At 40.2% G+C, this 18,007-nt stretch overlaps 1 protein-coding gene across 1 annotated transcript; it reads right to left on the minus strand.

The window, feature by feature from the left end:
* Positions 1 to 12,377: 12,377 nt before the first annotated feature.
* LOC109625928 (glucosaminyl (N-acetyl) transferase 4) lies at positions 12,378 to 16,015 on the minus strand. The gene is made up of 3 exons (XM_020081532.2): positions 15,336 to 16,015; positions 15,180 to 15,242; positions 12,378 to 15,098 (listed from the first exon to the last, which is right to left on the minus strand). The coding sequence occupies exon 3, from the start codon at positions 15,095 to 15,097 to the stop codon at positions 13,796 to 13,798; it is 1,302 nt and encodes a 433-aa protein (XP_019937091.2). The 5' UTR covers position 15,098; positions 15,180 to 15,242; positions 15,336 to 16,015; the 3' UTR covers positions 12,378 to 13,795.
* Between the last annotated feature and the right edge of the window lie 1,992 nt (positions 16,016 to 18,007).

Raw genomic sequence — 18,007 nt, forward strand, 5'->3', positions numbered from 1 at the left:
CACTGAAACAATGCAGTGCATTCACCTTGGTTTGTAAGGAGATGGGTTTAGGAAACCACAAATGCAAACAGATGATTTTGTTATGCTGTGCAGATGTTGCTTATCTTTCTACAAATTCATACATTTGTTACTGTGAGAGTTACAGTGTAGTTTGCTTGGTCAACTCTGCAGCCAAGAAATTACATGTAGTTATTTGTTTTGCACCTAAATGTGCGACTGCACATTGTTGGTTGGTTCAAACACAATAAGCACTTTAGTTAAGGTTAAGAAAAAATACAATTTCGCTTCAAGAGACACATACTGTCACCAAGTTACAGTAAAGTTAATTCAATCAAGATTTTGACATTTCGAGTGCCCAAACAAAGCCATAAGCGTAGCAACTGTAGGGATCAAATTGTGTCTGTGTTCATTAGAAACATTTTCTATTGAACTGATAATAAATAACAAAGCATGTAAATTAAATTTCAAGACATATTTGATGCCGTGGTAGTTACCTTCCCTCCCTCTAACATCTGTCTTCTCTCAGCGCAACTGCTTCCTCTTTGTAGAACATCGTATGCTTTTATGTACTTTAAGTTGCTCTCTGTGGCACGTGCTGATCTGAAAAACCAATCATTACTTCCTTTGAGCTCTTGGGCATTTTAAAATGTTTTCTGAACGTCTAAATGTGACTCCAACAAAAACCAGCTGATTAATTTAATACCAAAGGTCATATTCTAAATACTTGAGTATATTATATAGTGTTTTCCTTTCTGTAGAGAGGGCATTAAGGGAATGCTATTTAAAAAAGACATTTTTGTGTTGACCCTGGTAATCTTCAAGGATTTTTGTGGTAAGTTTTTCTTCCACATTTTTTCCGTGGGTGGCATTCACTGTTGGACATGTATGCATTGAAATATACTGCTCATACATTCGTTTGTAAGTCTATTGATGAAATATCCCTTCATCTTATGAAAAATAAATAGCAGAAATAGTTTGCTTATTCCGTTTAGTATCACCACCCACCACATAATGCAAACTTTAGTTTCTTTCAGTGTTTTTCTTCACGCAGTTAATGCAAATGCTTTGTTATCAGCTGTCCTTGTGCTTCAACTTCTGAAAGTTCGTGCTTCTTGACACCGTGTGAATTTTGTATTTGCTCCATTTTCTCTCGGACTGTGGGAGCCATTGATCACCACATACTGTATGTTGACATCTGCAAAAGCCCTTTCATCTGTCAGTCAGTCTGAATGGAAGGAAGGCTTTGAAATATCCTATAGAAATAAACGTACTGGCACGGCGAGAGAAACAAATTATTAGGATAAAGGCTGTGCACGCCGCTGCTCTAATCAACCATTAAACCTGTTTAAGTTTATTCAACGCAAAAGGAAATTGGATTTTGCCTAAGGAGCCTTTAATCTGAAAACTGAGAAACCAAATGATAACTTCATTTGTTCATAAGAATGAAGATTTCAGAGCATCCTGCTTGTTTTTTTTTACGTTCACTTGTCCTCCTGTGTAGATAAGATACATCGCTGCATATGATCTTGTTCCTTTATTGCACTTTTAGGTCCTATTGCAGGCGGGTCAGTGCAGAATCTTGATGAAGTTAGAAGTGTCTGCTTTGCTGCAATGAGGCAGCAGAGGTTTGTTTTGTGGGTCGCTATCACTTATGGGAACATGCTATCGAATTTATCTTAGTTTGGCTGGTTAGTTTGACTATGTTCTCTTCCTCATGTAAAACCTGGTTACGAACTCGTGATGTTGGTTTTATCATGATCATTTGATGTCCAGGTGGTTTTATGACTCGCAAAGGGACTCTGTGTTAACAGTGTATATACCTGAATCCTTTTGACGTAAATATATTAATGTGTCCTCTCTCAGTGCTTAATTGATACTGATTGCTGTAGGCTGTAAATTTTAAACAAATTCATGACATGTCCAAGATACAAATACTCCCTGAAATAAGTGGTAAACCTTCAACACTCACTGTTGTGGCTCAGAAAACTAAAAGGTTGGTGCTCCGGACCCCGGCTCCTCCAGTCTGCTTGATGAAATGTCCTTGGGCACGATAATTAACCTTGAATTGCCCCCTGAGTGTGGGAAAGAAAATTGTAGAATGACTGTATGAATGTGTGTGAATGGGTGAATGTAGCTCGTACTGCAAAGCACTTTGAATGGTTAATCAGTCAATAGAGGCGCTATATAAATACTGTCCATTTATCATTTACTAACAACTGAGCATTAAATGATGTGACAATGTTATGTGTATGTTTATGTTAGTTTGCTTGGTTTTAGGCACAAAAGGATCATGATCATCTATCTATCTATCTATCCATCTATCTATCTATCCATCTATCTATCTATCCATCTATCTATCTATCTATCTATCTATCTATCTATCTATCTATCTATCTATCTATCTATCTATCTATCTATCTATATATCTATCTATCTATCTATCTATCTATCTATCTATCTATCTATCCATTATCCATCCTTCCATCCATCCATCCATCTATCTATATATCCATCTGTCTATCCATCCATATCTATCTGCAGTGTGCTGCATTTTGCCAGAATTTTAAGTGTATATGCTGTTATACAGTCTATGGCCACTAGAGGGCCTTGTTACTTTCATGTCTTTTGGGGCTGTTGCTGAAATAACAATAACTTGTTTTCCAGCATAGTTACAAAGAGCTTTATAAAGCAAAATGAAAGACAGTCATGATAGATAAAATGAACACAGAAAGGAACATAGAGCAAGTGACTCACACAGGTAGCCAAACATTTTACTGCAGCTTGTTTTTTTCTGTTTGTTTGTCTGCACGTTTACACATTTAATTTTATTTCAATCTGGACCAATAGTTACATTTGGCTATGGTAGGAGGTACATAGTGTGGCCCTTCCACACATCAACACATGACACTGATCAGGTCAGATTCAGTATGAAAATGAGGTGCTGCAGTGGAGGTGGGTTGTGAAGTGGCTCTGGCTGAAGCAGATTAAACAGAGTGTGCAATATGACCTTTGTCAACTGAGTGCATGGAAAAGGTTTGTGTTGAGATCTGCTGCTGTCATCCAACATACTTCACTTAAGGTGAGCTGGACTTTGAGACCTGCCTGAAGTAATGCTATGCTTTTTTATCTCAGGCCAAAGGGTGTGACAATTCATACTCAAAACTCCTCTGGAGTTGCTCAAGAGTGGTTATTTGTGAAACAGACCAGTGGAACTAGATTAACTGGGAAAACTGAGCGGTCCACCTTGACTCGTCAGTGCTGGTTCACCCCAAGCAGATTTTTCTCAGATTCTACAACCTACCTCCTTATTTTGGTCCTCTAATTCTGTGTGACCTCTCTCATTGTTTCCAGCCTTGAGCCATGGAGGTGGTAACATATAAAATAGGGAGAAAGTATTTATGCTAAATAACTGTCAGTTCCTTGTAAACCATTTATTTCAGCATCACTTAGAGATGCTTTACTGTATATTTCAGGGTTTCATGAGGTTGAAATTTATTAAAACACATTGGTTTCGTTCAGGTGAAAAGAGAAAAAGAAGATGCCACAGTCGGTAAACAAATGTTACCATCCCCATAATTCATTGTTCAATTGAATTTGTATTAATGTCGGCCTTGATTGTTTTTGATTGCTATACAAGTGTTTTGATTGGTTTTTGCCACCAAATGTATATAACATCTCTTGTTATACAGTTTACAGACCGATGAGGCAGGTCATAAAACAGTTCATACTGAGGCCACTGTGAGGCAGTGTTCTTTAATCACTGCAGGAAAATGTACTACTGAGATGGCCATGCTGCTTTATTCTGAAATGACTTGTGAACAGCACAAAGACACTCCCTGCAGGCAATAGTGTGATGACATGACATGGATCTCTGTGAGGAAGTTTAACCTCGGAAAACTGGCATAGGGTTGGTGCACTATACAAATGATCCCGGTCAGAGAATCCTGTGTGGTGGGATAGCTTGTTTATTTCTTTATATAGTGAGTTGGACGTACAGGTGGTGCGTGTGTGTAGGTCTGTAATAAACCTCTGTCGTCTTCAAGCTGATTTCCTTGTACTGAAAATAATATATACAGCTTTATAATTGTGTTACTCAACTGCCAAGATTCCACCTTATTTTATTTTAAGTTCTTGGCCTTGAAAGTACAAATGCAGATGTAGATTACACAAATAAATAATAATGTAATAACCATCTTCTGCAAGGCACCTCGGATTCAGTGCTCCTTTACAGCAAACAGCACACGTGCCCTGTCAGGGTCTAAACATCACATTCTGCACAATCCTTAACAGGGACTCAACTTGCCTTATAATGACATTTAAACATCGAGTGAAGCAAAGACACCAGCTCATTCATATGATCGCTGTAACAGGATGTAAGGTCCAACAATAAATTTGTCAGACAGGACAAAGTCTAGCTCTGTGTGCAAATACAACTTTTAATGGTTTACTCGTTGCATGAAAAGCCACCAAATGGAATCGAACAGCATTATTTTATATTTCTGTGGAGAGACAATCAGTAATGTTTGAGTCACAGACGCCAAACAGTTTAGTTTTGTTGTCCTTCATCAGTGTGCACAATGAACAATAGCACTAATCTCAGTGGTTGAATCAGAGCAACTGAGCCTGGAAGGAAACCTGACCCTTCTGAGAAGGAAGGTTAGGCTACCAACAGTTATTTATGGTTTTGGCATGACTCACCTTTTCTCTCTAAACTGACAATTCTCCTCATTGGCTTTATTTTGATAAAACCTTGGCAACACTTGCAAAGACAAGTAGTGTTTGTTTACAAAAGAAAACAGCTGATGTTGAAATGAATAACAAGAGAGGGGGTGCACGGCCAAAGACCCACACCTCAACAGCGTTTATGAAGTACAGAGGTAGATGAAAAGTACTGTGTCAAACCCTGGAAACAGATTTGTCCAACACCTTAATCCAGAGGAGGATACAATTTGTGGGCAGCGAGATTAGTTGAAGTTGTTATGCACAGTTTTATTAATGCAGGGTTGGGGAACCTTATAATTATCAGGGGTAATTTAAGATTCTAAAATCTTTTGAGGGCCATAATCTATTACTAGGCTTTTCTTTGGTGAGGCATCTGATAGCGATGATGATGATGTCAGTCGCAGTGGGGGCTGGCCAATAGGGTGGTGAAAAATTATTTTCTTTTTGGTTTTTATGTATTTATTTATTTTTAAAATAAAGAATAATTACTTATACTAAGCATGTGTGTGTTTAAGATGCATATTAACGTTTACTATATAAAATATAAAATATATAAAATACAATCAGTTATCTTTGGTGAAAAATGTGCTTCCTGTTGACCCTGTCTCTCGTGGTATCTCCTCTGGGGCGATGCACAGGTTATGTGTTGTTGTTGAATATTTTCTATAAACTGAAGGATGAAGTGTTCCTTAAACGCCATCCTCCTTCTTAAGCTAGATAAACTATGACATGATTATGATATGTAATTGTGACATGTTCAATTCACCATACAGCTTCTGAGGAAGGTGGACACTAAAGTGTTAAAACATGTTTATGTCACATCCATGATATTAAGCATCAAGCAGTCCTTGCTTGTCACAAAATAACATAGGATACTGATGACATATAGAATGAGGAATGGGAATATATAATTCTCCTCTTGACTATGTTTACTGCCCCATTTTTATGTATGTATTTATTTTGTATAATTACTTAGGTATGTGTATGTTCCTGGAACGCACCATAAAATTTCCAGATTTAGCACTGGAAACTACAATCAAGGCCTATCCCATGTTGCACAAGCCCAAGATCAAAACAGAACTGTCTCTTGACAACAGTGAATTCAAGGCTTGCCACCAATCCAGTTCTTCACGGAGAACATTCAGTGAGACTGTCAGTCTTCTCAAGTTTCCGATCGCCACACCCATGATGAAGATAGGTGCTTTTCTACTTTATAGAGGATTAAGACCTTCCTGTGGAACACCATGACACAGGATCACCTGAATGCTCTGGCTTTCCTCTCCATGGAGAAAAAAACTTATCAGAAACATTCCTGACTTTAATAAAAGGGTCATTGAGAGGTTTGCCACTCGGAAGGACAGAAGGGCAAAATACCTGTACAAATAAGATCTCACTTGCTCACACACAGACACACAGACAGACAGCGACGGATAGACACAAGCAGACAGATGGACACATCACACACACAGAAACATACATTCTCACAGAGACAGACACACACACACACACACATAAAGTTCCCCAACTGTCTTTCTCTTTGTGTATAGTTGACCTTAGCACTGACATAACAGTCAACAGCATTTCCAACCAATGCTAAGTGTTAGAATAAAAATGAGAATTGAGTACAGGTTAGTGTTACCTTGATTTGAGATGGTTACTGAAACTAATTGAAAAAAAGCTCAGCCCCACCTACAATATTTTTCCCCAGCCCGACTGGTCAGTCATGAGAAAAGTTCTTCACAACACAGCGGTGGGTTGATCCCAATTTCCAAGTCCATCCAATATCGTCTGATTGCCAATATTTGTGGGCTTCCAGTGAACACAGAGGACATTTTGGCGGAGACTCTTCCATTCGCTTTACAATAGAGTCCAACTAGTTTTTTTTATCACACAACACACAAGCAATGCTTTATCAGTGTTCTAGGTCCAGACAACATTCAGGCTTCTCTCTATCAAAAGCTATTTGCATAGGGATGTACAGTATGTGGACTGTATTATGGATAACCAAAACCCACTCGAATTTGATTGGTCAAACTAGAAACTTAAACCGGCAGACTTCTGGCTCCAAAATCTTGTCCCTTGCCTACAGATTCTGCATATTCACATGCAGAATCAGTTCATAGAGATTAAGTTGTCACGAACATAGATGCTTACATCAGCGCGTGTCTCCCCATGCTGGTAATATCAGGACTTACATAGTTATAGAGGTTACTTTGTTGTTTTACTTTCTCCAGCTCTAACAGCTGCAACAAGATGGTCCTTCACAACTTCTCCCTCTGAATGATGTTTCAGCGTCTTTGCTGTTAGTTCTCTCACCGCATACCTTGCATAACAAATGAAGTCATGTGAAAGCTGCTCGTTTGGCATTAGCTGTATCCAAAAGCATTTTGTCCATGCATCCTGTTTAGCTGCATATTTATGACGCTTGGCTTTTTCCATTACTGTAAGCATTTCCCTGAAAGCTAGACACAACTTCTTTTTTGTTGACTGCAACAGAAAATATAGTTCTGGTCGCTTCCCCTTGAAAAGAACAACATTCCACAACTTGGTAATTACTGTGATGGTTGTCAGCGATAACTAAGACCTGATTAAACAGCCAGAGACCAACCTGAAGGACATATTAGTCCACTATTTCATGGCATTTTCTTTTATATTTTAATACAAATTTCAGTCATGGCGTTTTAGTTGTTGCCTATTTTTGAATTAACAAATGGTGTTGCTGACCAGAGGTTCCTCATTCCTATATCAGAATCTTTTTCATTGCCATCATTAAAAAGTGTTTAGTTTGTTTGTAAATGATTTGTTTTTTTCAGTCTTGAATACTGAAAATGTAATTGAACATGACTTGGAAAATTCCATAGAGGCATGTCTGACATGTTGCTCTGTGACTGTTGTGAAACAGCGTCTAGCCATGTAACCACATCCACGAATGACAGTCATGAAGGTGGTGATTGTTACAACAGCCAACTGAAGAAGGAAGAAACAACAACAGCAAAAAGAGTATTTCCTGGTAAGCTTGTGAATAGGGAGCCAGCTTTTTCTTTTTTCTTTTGCACTGTACTCACAGGTCCAGTCCTAAAGTTGACCCTCAAGGACTCAGACTTTGAGGCACATTCCCAGTGAGTCAGTCTCAGGGCAGTCCTACTGTGAAACTGTCAAGTGCCTGAGGGTTCTCTCACAGAATATTTATGCACATCTTCCGTAAGTCGGCATTTCTGCACACTTACCCACTGTTTATAGCATTGTGATGTGAGTAAACAAAAAAGGATGGAAGGAGCAACCAATCCCAACATTGACATTGACAAGAAAAAATATGTTTTATTGAAAGTTTCAACACATAACTCTCTGCTGAATCCATTTGTATTGCTACGTTACAACATATAGCATAAAGGAGACTATCTGCTGCTGGTGGAGAGTCTCTGACCATATTTCATGCTGAGAGAGTGCATGCACGCCATTGTTGTTTGTGTGTTCATCCATCCATGTGCAAATGCAGAGACGACGTGATATCATCCACTCCACCATCACCAAGCAACAAACTCCTGTCCTGGAGCCTTTATTGTGATTTCTGGAGACTTTAATCCTGCTTAACCGGCCTCTACTCTCTGTGACTTTTATCAGTTTGCCTGCTGCTCCACAAGAAGAACAGGACAATAGACTTCCTTTATGCTAACATGAGGGATGCATGCAGTGTCACCCCTGTGCTCCCACTGAGGAAATCAGATCATAATCTTGTCCTTCTACAGCCTGAGTAAAAGCCACAGGTACAAAGGCTACCCACAACCACACGGTCTTTCAGAAAATGGCCTACAGAAGCAGAGGAGGCTTTGAGTCCACTGACTGGAGTGTGCTGCAGGAAACACACAGCGGGGACATAGAGGGGGTCACACACTGCATTGCTGACTACCTGGACTACTGCATGGAAGTTGTTGTTCCAACCAAAACTATGTGTTGCTTCCCCAACAACAAGACCTTCTTCACAAGAAAACGATGGTGTTCAAAGATGGAGACAGGGCAGAGCTGAAGTGTGTTCAGGGGGAGGTCAAGATCCAGCCAGAGACTTATAGAAGAAAAGTGGAAAAGAAACTGCAGGACTGCAGCACAGTCCATGGAGATGCGGTCAGAGCAAACCAGTTCAACCACTTTCTCAACAGGTTGGATAGTCCTACTCCTTCTGCTGCTACCTGTCCCTCACCTCTCTCATCAAAGACAGATCTTGCCCTCAAGCTACCATCATGGACAGAGCAACCTCCCTCCCCAGGCGGCATGTGGACGAGGGATGCTACGCGGCTGGGCAGACTGGTGAGGAGAGCTGGACCTGTGGTGGGCACCGAGCTGGAATCCCTCATTTCAGTGGCAGAGAGAAGGACCGACCCGCTTCACAGCACACTGCACAGGCAGAGGAGCACATTCGGTGATAGACTGCTGTCTCAGTCCTGCTCAACAGACAGAGTGAGGAGGTATTTTATCCCCTAGGACACACGACTGTACAACTCCTCTCAGATGTGGCGAAATGAGAGAGATTAACGCCATAACCATGTCACTGGGCTGCCACACTGTAACATTACTACATGTTTAGCTCTATTTGATTTGATGTATTACTCTTGCACTGTTTTCACTTTTTGTAATACACTTACATCTGCTGTATCATAATTGTACAGGCTTAGTCTAATGCACAACTTTGTAGTGCTTCAGTTATTCATCTTAAAATGTGTATTTACAATATATTTGGCTTCAATTCTCATCTATCCATCTATCTAGAGCCTGGAGCATGGTGAGAACAGGCAGTCAGTCCTTCAAGCATTAATTGGTCATAAGGAAAGTGAACAACATAAACTAAAAAGTCCCACTGTTGTCAAATGAAACCACGGCCACAAAAAGCTGTCCTGTTCCTCTTTATACCATTTCAGGCCTTTGCTGCCTTTCACACTCAATCACTTACCAGCTGATGTTAGTTAAGTCTGTGAGGGTTCAGGGCTTGAGTCCCGAGGGGGGACATTGGGATTCAGCTCCACAGTAGACACATTGAGCTGTGCCGGACTGCCAGGCTCTGCTGCCAGTAGACAAACTCTGAATATAGCGACTTTTCTTCAAGTATCAGACACATCTTCTGTTGCTTTTGGAATAAGATTCCTGAATGATACACTTTGCTGCCAACATAAGCTGCTTTCAGGCACGTAATGAACTCCAGAGATCCTCCAAACATACTCCAGAGGGGCTGTATGTGTGAACGCAAATGTCCAAGTGAGAGCCTTTAGACTTTCTGCAGACTTCTTATTGATGGGTAAAGTCCGCAGAAAGTCCAGAGGAGCTGATGTGAGAACTCAGCAGGATATCCTCTACAGGATTTAAAATTAGAGTCTTGATGACATTTCTAACACACAGCAGATATCTGCAGATGCACTGGTGCCACACAAGTATAAGACAACGACAATGGTGATAAGGGCCAAGGCCTGTGTTTATGTGCTGTAAACAGGAGCATGTGGTCTCCTAGAACAGAATAAATACATCCTGTCTCTGTCTCTCATCTGAGCATAAGACAATGAAAAAGTCTTGGCTCAATTGTCACGAAGATCCTCTAGAGCTCATGTCTGAAAACAGCTTATGTGTGGTATGGCCATAAATTATATTGACATAAAAATATCCGTATGATATCAATAACTATCACAGTAAATGTCTTTTAAATATTTTTTTTAATGTTTAAAGAAGATGATTTTTGCTCCTGGGTGAAGGCTGAATATTTTTATGAATCTGGGGTAGACAGTTATGTGCTACAGCATTGTATTGATTTGATAAAAATTGTTTTGCTCGAACTAATTATATTGCCTTACTGCTAAACACTTTTACTGGTGCACACAGGTGTAGTGTTCTCATGCCGGATCATCGTTCACTAACACATACATAAACCAGAACGTCCCCTAATATTAATAATTTACTGCAACCTAATAAACCCTTTTGACTCTGTCTGAATAGTTCCCTTTGTGCTGTAACTAAACTGCAGCAGCGTTGAGGAGAGACAGAGCACTGAAGTTAATGACGCTCTGAATGTGATACGGTGATGTCAACAAACACCCGGCGTGTGTAAACTGATAGTTTCAGTATGGATCGATTTACTCATAATCTATGATCATCAGGGGACACAACCTGGCACTGTCCAACATATTTGAGAACATACAGGATGTAAAGTATATGTAACAGCTACTTTAATGTCAGTATTCCTCTGTGTTCTTTAATTATCCTCCTCAGCTTCTTCACCTCTTAATCATTGTTTCCTTTCTTGTGGTGTGTTTCAGTGACTTGTTTAACAAACTCCTGTGTTGAAGTGATGACAACAATGTGTTGTTCCGCCCTGATCCTCTCCAAATACACCTCCCCATTAATGTGTGCTGATTATTAAGGAAGTTAGATTTCAAAAGGAAGAGTTGTATAGCCTGAGTAATGCTTGAATATTGTCTGAGATAATTAACACTCATACAGTTAACCTATAATGGCTCTGTTAATGTTATTCACTTTTCTGTATTCTAATTTTTTTTTTTTTTTTTTTTGACTACACATTTTATGGCATGACAAAAAAAAAAGACTTCCTTGTGAGACATTTCAAGTGCTCCTCCAAAACTTATACTGGCCACAGGACCCTAAACAAGACAATCCCTCAGAAAGAAAATATACAGAGAGTCTGTTTATGGTTTAGCTGTTAGATGTTTTACCTGTTCTTATCAAATATGCATCTGTGGAATGAGCAGGTTTGCATGTTGTGCTTTAATTTAATGCTAACTTCATTGCCACTGGAAGTTTATCGCTTCATACGCTCCCCTTTTACTCAAAAATTTATTTTGCTTAATGTTATTTTACTTTAATGTTTGAGCTTCTCCGTGCAGAATGATGATGATAGGGTATGTGTTGGATCTTTCATCTAAATGTAAAGGTTCAGTGTGTAATTTTTGGCAGAAATTGAGTATAAAATAATCCTAGTGATGTTTTCACTGGTGTGTTCCATCTAAATTGTATGAATTGTTGTTTTCTTTACCCTAGAATGAGCTCTTTATATCTAAAAACTTTATATTTACATTGAGGGGGGGGTCCTCTCTGTGGAGGCCGCCATGTTTTTTACTGTCTTCCAAACTGGACAAACTAAAACCTTTTGAGTTTTCATGACAACTGAAGTTCACCACAGGTTCTCCTTCTTGTTGGGAAGGGTAAGGTGAGTGGAGTACTCAGCTGCAACATGCAACTTAACCTCTAGATATCACTGAATTCTACACACTGAGCCTTTAAAATGTATTTTTCAATGAGGGTAAAGAAGCACTACAGATCATTAAAAACGTGGCTTTCAAAGGGTTGGCAGCAAAATGCTGACTTCTGGTGGGTGCCCACCCACTGACAGGAAACAGTTGGAGATAGCACAGAGAAGGAGCCAGCAGCAGCAATGCTTCGTGGGAATCTCCCACAGAGGTATATGACGTCAGACTGTAAGCTAACAGAGCCCAGTCATAAAACCATAGCATGAGAACCAGAACCCACAACAGTCTGAAGGGACCTTTGGGCTCCACAATGCAGCTGTACTTTAAACCTTTATACCTACTAGTTACAATAACATAATCAGTTCATTGTGTCAAATTTAAATCAATCCATTGTTTTAAGTACAACATGGGATGTACAGAGGGGTGATTTGTTTATTAATTATTTCCTGAAACCTTTGCATGTTTCAAGGCCACAGACTAAGCAGTCCCCACATCTGTTTCCTGTAGATCTCAATCAAACAACACAGACACGCATCACACAGCATTTCATTTCTTGTTGAGGGAAGCACAAAACCATAGCTAAACAAAATGTAATCCTTCATTTACATGACAAATTATGGATTATTACCTTCAGTTTACTTTCAGAGGAGTCTGTATTTTGAGACTACCTCAAAACAACTCATACATTGGTAAAATCTTTCATAACCAAAATCTTTCCATATACGTCAGAAGAATTACAACCAAGTTGGGGCATGTTAAGTCTCAAATGTAATGACATTATAATTACCCATTATTATTATTATTATTATCATTCATCCAAATGAAACCACCACCTACAAAAATACCTGTTTTTCCTGATTATTTTTAATTCTACTGACCTGGTGGAGAGAGAAAATATCTTAAACCATGGGCATATAAACCTAAACTGTCTGCATGGATACGCACTACAACAAAGTAAAATAGTGCCTTTCAGCAAATTGGGTGAACTGATCCTTTAAGGTGAAAGGTAGTCATTATAGAAAATCTGATCACAGCCTTTGAAACTGGTTTCTCAAATGAAAACAGTGCTGGTACCAAGTATTACTGACCCAGAGCTGCAATGATTACTGCACTGCGCTTATCCATGTAAGCAGGCAGTGGCCTTCACCCCCCGCATGCCTCAGAAGATAGACTTCTGGAGCTGTTAGCCAAAGGTCAAGGTCTGAGAAGATATGGTCTGATATAGAAATTTCCCATGATATCCACAAATATACTAGAACTTATATTGATTAGATAATTACCCGCTGTCTTCTGATATCATCTGACAAGTGATGTAATGAATAAATCACTTTGAGGTCAGAAAATGGCCTCATGTACAGTTCAAAAATGCTTTTTTCCATGTATCCCTGCACCATATACAACTATAGACACGACCTAAAAGCTGATATCGATTTATTTTAAATCGTGATCATATGGTAAGAATGACATCATCATGACATTCCAATGAAGTCAGAAAATGACATCATAGTGTATTAATGCATACTTTTGCTACCAGTAAGAGCTACAGGTTATTTAGATCAACCAACTTTTTGTCATCTTAAAAGTATAAATGGCATCATGAAATCATGAAATAACATCTATTCAACATGAAAAAGTTAGCATTTCCTGACTGGGGTATAAACGCATCACCCCCAGATGCTTCTCACTTAAATTATATAAAACCTACCCTTCACAGTGGCTTTGAACCTCATTAATATGATCTTATGTCATATTTTGTTCAGCCAACAGTCCAGCATCAATAGAGAATCATTTTCATTACATCTTAACGTTGTTGCAGATTAATTATCTGTTGATTAATTGTTCTTAAGACAGGTTGGGGATGCCACTGACTGCAATAACTTTTGTCTTTCCTCCAACTTCTCCTCAAGGCACTGAATAATAATAGGGTCCACTTTGGGGTCAAACTTATTTGCGAACCAGTGGCCAAAATTAAGCAGCCAACGCATCTCCGCTGCACCGAAAATGCAGACGCTGCGAACGTGCACCCCGGAGCAAGGTGGGTACAGGTGTTCCTCCAAGTAACTCCACTTCACCAGCCGGGTCTTACTCATCAGGTCAGTGATATCAGGCTCAGATCGGGGCACCTCCCCGGGTACACCTGGCAGTCGCACAAGCGTGGCCCAGAAGTGTTCATCTGGGGAGTAAGTGTCCTCTGACCAGGCTAAAAAATCTTTCACCACCTCTGAGGAATTTATGTGTACAACAAAGTCCCGTGACAAGACAAAATAGGCATTGCCAATGAACATCTTGATCCCGTGAGGTGGTGGAGTCTTTTTCTGCTCGGTCTTCATCGGCAGTTTTTGATATTCATGGGAGATATCTCTCAGCTCGTAATGAAAAGAGTACCTCATTTCCTTATAGCTAGTGGGTGTGCTTGTCTCCAGCATGTTAGCCCCCTTTAACTTGTTTAATTCCGACACCAGCTCAATATTGGACTTGAGGGGAAAATCTTGGCCACAGAGGTTGATGACATACTTCCACTTGACCTCTGACTTCAAAAGGTCAGACAGACAGTTGAGATCAGCTTGCAATCGAGTGATGCTTGCGTAATAGACAGACTCTCGCTTGGAGGCAATGAAGACGTTGGGCAAACAGCTGACCAGACCCTCTATGGCAGAGATGAACTGAGGTGACGACTTCTGGTCGTAGTGAATGCAGTAGATGTTACCAGGTGAGTACAGAGCTTTGATGAGTCTCTCCACCATCCATGCAGATTTGTGCACGACCAGAGAGTAAGCGAGAGGGAAGTCTCTCTCCTCCTCTGAGACACACACTTTGTCATAACCTCTGGACTTGATGAATAATGGGCAGTTTGAGGTGAGGTGAAAAAGACTTTCATCCTTATCCTCCAAAACTTCTTTCCATCGAATGCTCAGAGATTTACCCACTTCCACTGGGTCCATGTCATATATAGCCGGGCAGCTGATATTGTACTTGTGGTATGTCTGCACATCATCTAAACCTGTTGGGGAAGTTGGTGGTTCGGGGATGAAGCTGTACTTTACTTTGACCAGCAGCAGGATATACACAATCAGCAGTGATAGAGGTGAAATCAGGATCTTCAAATTTTTGAGTGTTGCAAATCTTCTTCTCATTCTGTGAGAAAGGAGAAAACAAGCTGTGAGGGAGCAGAAGCAGAGAAGAGTGGATGGGACTGTACGGGGCAAACGCACTCACCTTGATACACACGCTTGTGCCGGCCCGCCGAGCGCTTTACAGTCCGTTTCATCAAGTTGCAATCTAAAAGTAAAAGTAAAAAGCAGGACACATTCAGATCGGACACATGTTGCCCCACTAACATGTTAAAAAGCGACGTGATGATCAGCAACTCACCGATGTCAGAAGAAACACTGGATATGGACATTTGTCCTCAGTGCCGTCCCACTTTTACGCACGACTGCGGCTACATCTGTTGTCAGCATCAGTTCTAAAACACATCGCTCCTCAAATCCGTCCACATTCCATCAGTACGTGGAAATCCAGAGTTTAAAGATGTGAAGAAGGGAACAAACGCTGTGAACCTCAACTCGAGTTGTGTCAGCTTCTTGCGAGTACAGCATAAGCCGGAAAGAGGAGGGAGGGGCTCGGGGAAACTGCTCTCTGCTCAGCTCTGATGTGACAGAACAGAGCTGTAAAAAAATTTATCTTGGTTTTTCGTATGGCTGCGCATGTTTGATTGGATAGATAGACACGTTGTAAAATGTAAAAGCGAATGAAGATTTTTTTAAAAAGCGCAGAGTCACGAGTCTGGAGTCGTCTGTTGCCACAACATGAGAGAAGTTAAAGTAAAGCAGAGGCGTCCAGAGATCATTTCAGAGAGTTGAACAGGTTTTCTCAACCTGCAGAGCAAGATCACCCCTGTGAGATGAACTGACTCCAGCAGGGAATGTCCACGAAACCCACTTCAATCACTGAGGTCACCCACGTCAGATGGCGCGTCTGCGAGAGAGAGGCATTCAGAGAGAGTTGACAGCTAAAATAGTTTTTCCACACACGTCGACTTTAAATAACAAAGTGTGGTGGAGGCAACTGAGCAGGCCCGGTTCTAGACTGCTCAGACTGGGGGGGGGGGGGGGGGGGGGCAATTAGAAATTTGGGGTGGGCACCTTTTCACAGTTTTAAAGAAATAACTAAACAAACTGTGAGCACCTGGAGACTTTGGATTGGCTGTCCTCTGGTGTTTTTTTTGGCAGCATCTTAAAGCAGAAAAATAAGACGTATTTCCCCCTGGCTACCTGAGTGTGATCCATCGGTCCTTTTTGTAAATCGATATCGGATCATTCAAATGAAGATCCATTTTAATCAGAGAATAGTTCAAACCTGGCTTTATGTCCAACTAGCAATTCAGAAATCAGGAAATTCATACATACATATTTACATCCATACATACGTACTAGACAGATACCTTTTTTCTTTTTTACCTTTAACTAACAAATGCCCTGAGTGTTGCTATGCACTTGGCAGATGTAACCTCAGAGTTCATGTCTTTGCTTGATGATGATCCCCCCTGATCTGTGCAGCTAGCAAACTTCATCTTTCATGCAGAGGCAAGAGCAGACAGTTTCCTGTGTTAACCAGGCTACAGGTGGCTTCAGTGCCCATGCTCTTATCAGTAACACTTGTCTCTTATGTTTCCTGTTAACCCGACTGTATAAAAACCTTCTTCTCTCACTATTCGAGGTTCCATTCTGAGCATTCATGCTGATTGTGAAACCCTCTGCAGAGCTCTATTAAAGAGCAAAAGACAACTCCGGTCTGGGAAACTCTTTATTTCACATCTTGAGATACATTTTCACCACAATACATACTTACATACATACACACACACACACACACACACACACACACACACACACACACACACACACACACACACACACACACACACACACACACACACATACATACCTACATATTGAGTGAAATTAAATAGGTACAAATATATTTATATATTTCAATTTATATATAACAATTATTAATAATTAATTAATATTTAATATTTAAGTGCCACGCACAGACTAACACTGTAGAACTTTTGTATCTCTGTGAGGAAGCACACATGTAGATTATGTGTTCCAGTAAGAAAACCTGACACTGCAAAGTATTTTAAATTGTACAGGTGCCATTGATTTAATATATGTGTAAAAAACAAGTTCAACATGTTTGCTTAAGTAAATGAACAAACTGTTAACACCTGGAGACTTTGGATTGGCTGTCCTTCACCACAATACATACAAACATACATACATACACACACACACACATACATACATACATATGGAGTGAAATTAAATAGGTACAAATATATTTATATTATTTCATAAAACATTTTTCTTTATATGCAACAGATAAAACCCATTGCCACCCAGGATATTGTAGCTATACCTATCTAAAAATATCCACCAAAGTCTTCCATGTGCAGTGACCTGTGACATTTGGTATAAAAGGAAAACATAGATTCCCTGACTTTAGACTTTACAGCAGTGCCTCCCCACAAGCAACACAGACACCCTATAACTCTTCACCAGCTGGCAGGGCGGGAGAAGCCCTGCATGAAGCCCAAAATACAGGGAGGTGCTGACGAACCACAGCTCAAAACAAGATGACCAACATGAGCCAAACAAGTACATCTGACAACAATTAGAGTTCAGAGCTGGAAGGAACAACATTTGCAGAAGGATAAGAACAGATAAGGCACAATGTATTGAGACGTGGCCTACAAGTAGGGTAGAGTAGGCTCCTTATAATTCAGACAAGGATCTCTGTTAATGTTAAAAGCTACTCTGAGCTCATGAGTTACATGTTGTAGTTGGTCAAATTCAGCAGAATTGGACAGTTTTTATTACTCTTTCAGTTACACCTCAGGAAGAAAATAGACAATATGAGAGAAAGGGCGGGGAGGGTTCTTGCTCTGAGTTCCTGTTTTCTAGTTTGTACATTACTAAAGTAACTTGGCTGCACCACTGCACATGAACAATGGCCCTCTGTTGTCACTAAGTCTTCTC

This window comes from Paralichthys olivaceus, chromosome 18 (genome assembly GCF_024713975.1).
Source record: "Paralichthys olivaceus isolate ysfri-2021 chromosome 18, ASM2471397v2, whole genome shotgun sequence".
In the NCBI taxonomy this organism is placed as follows: Eukaryota; Metazoa; Chordata; class Actinopteri; order Pleuronectiformes; family Paralichthyidae; genus Paralichthys; species Paralichthys olivaceus.

What these genes read in the sequence shown, in the direction of transcription:
- LOC109625928 (XM_020081532.2), bottom strand. Translation starts at nt 15,097, where the DNA reads ATGAGAAGAAGATTTGCAACACTCAAAAATTTGAAGATCCTGATTTCA.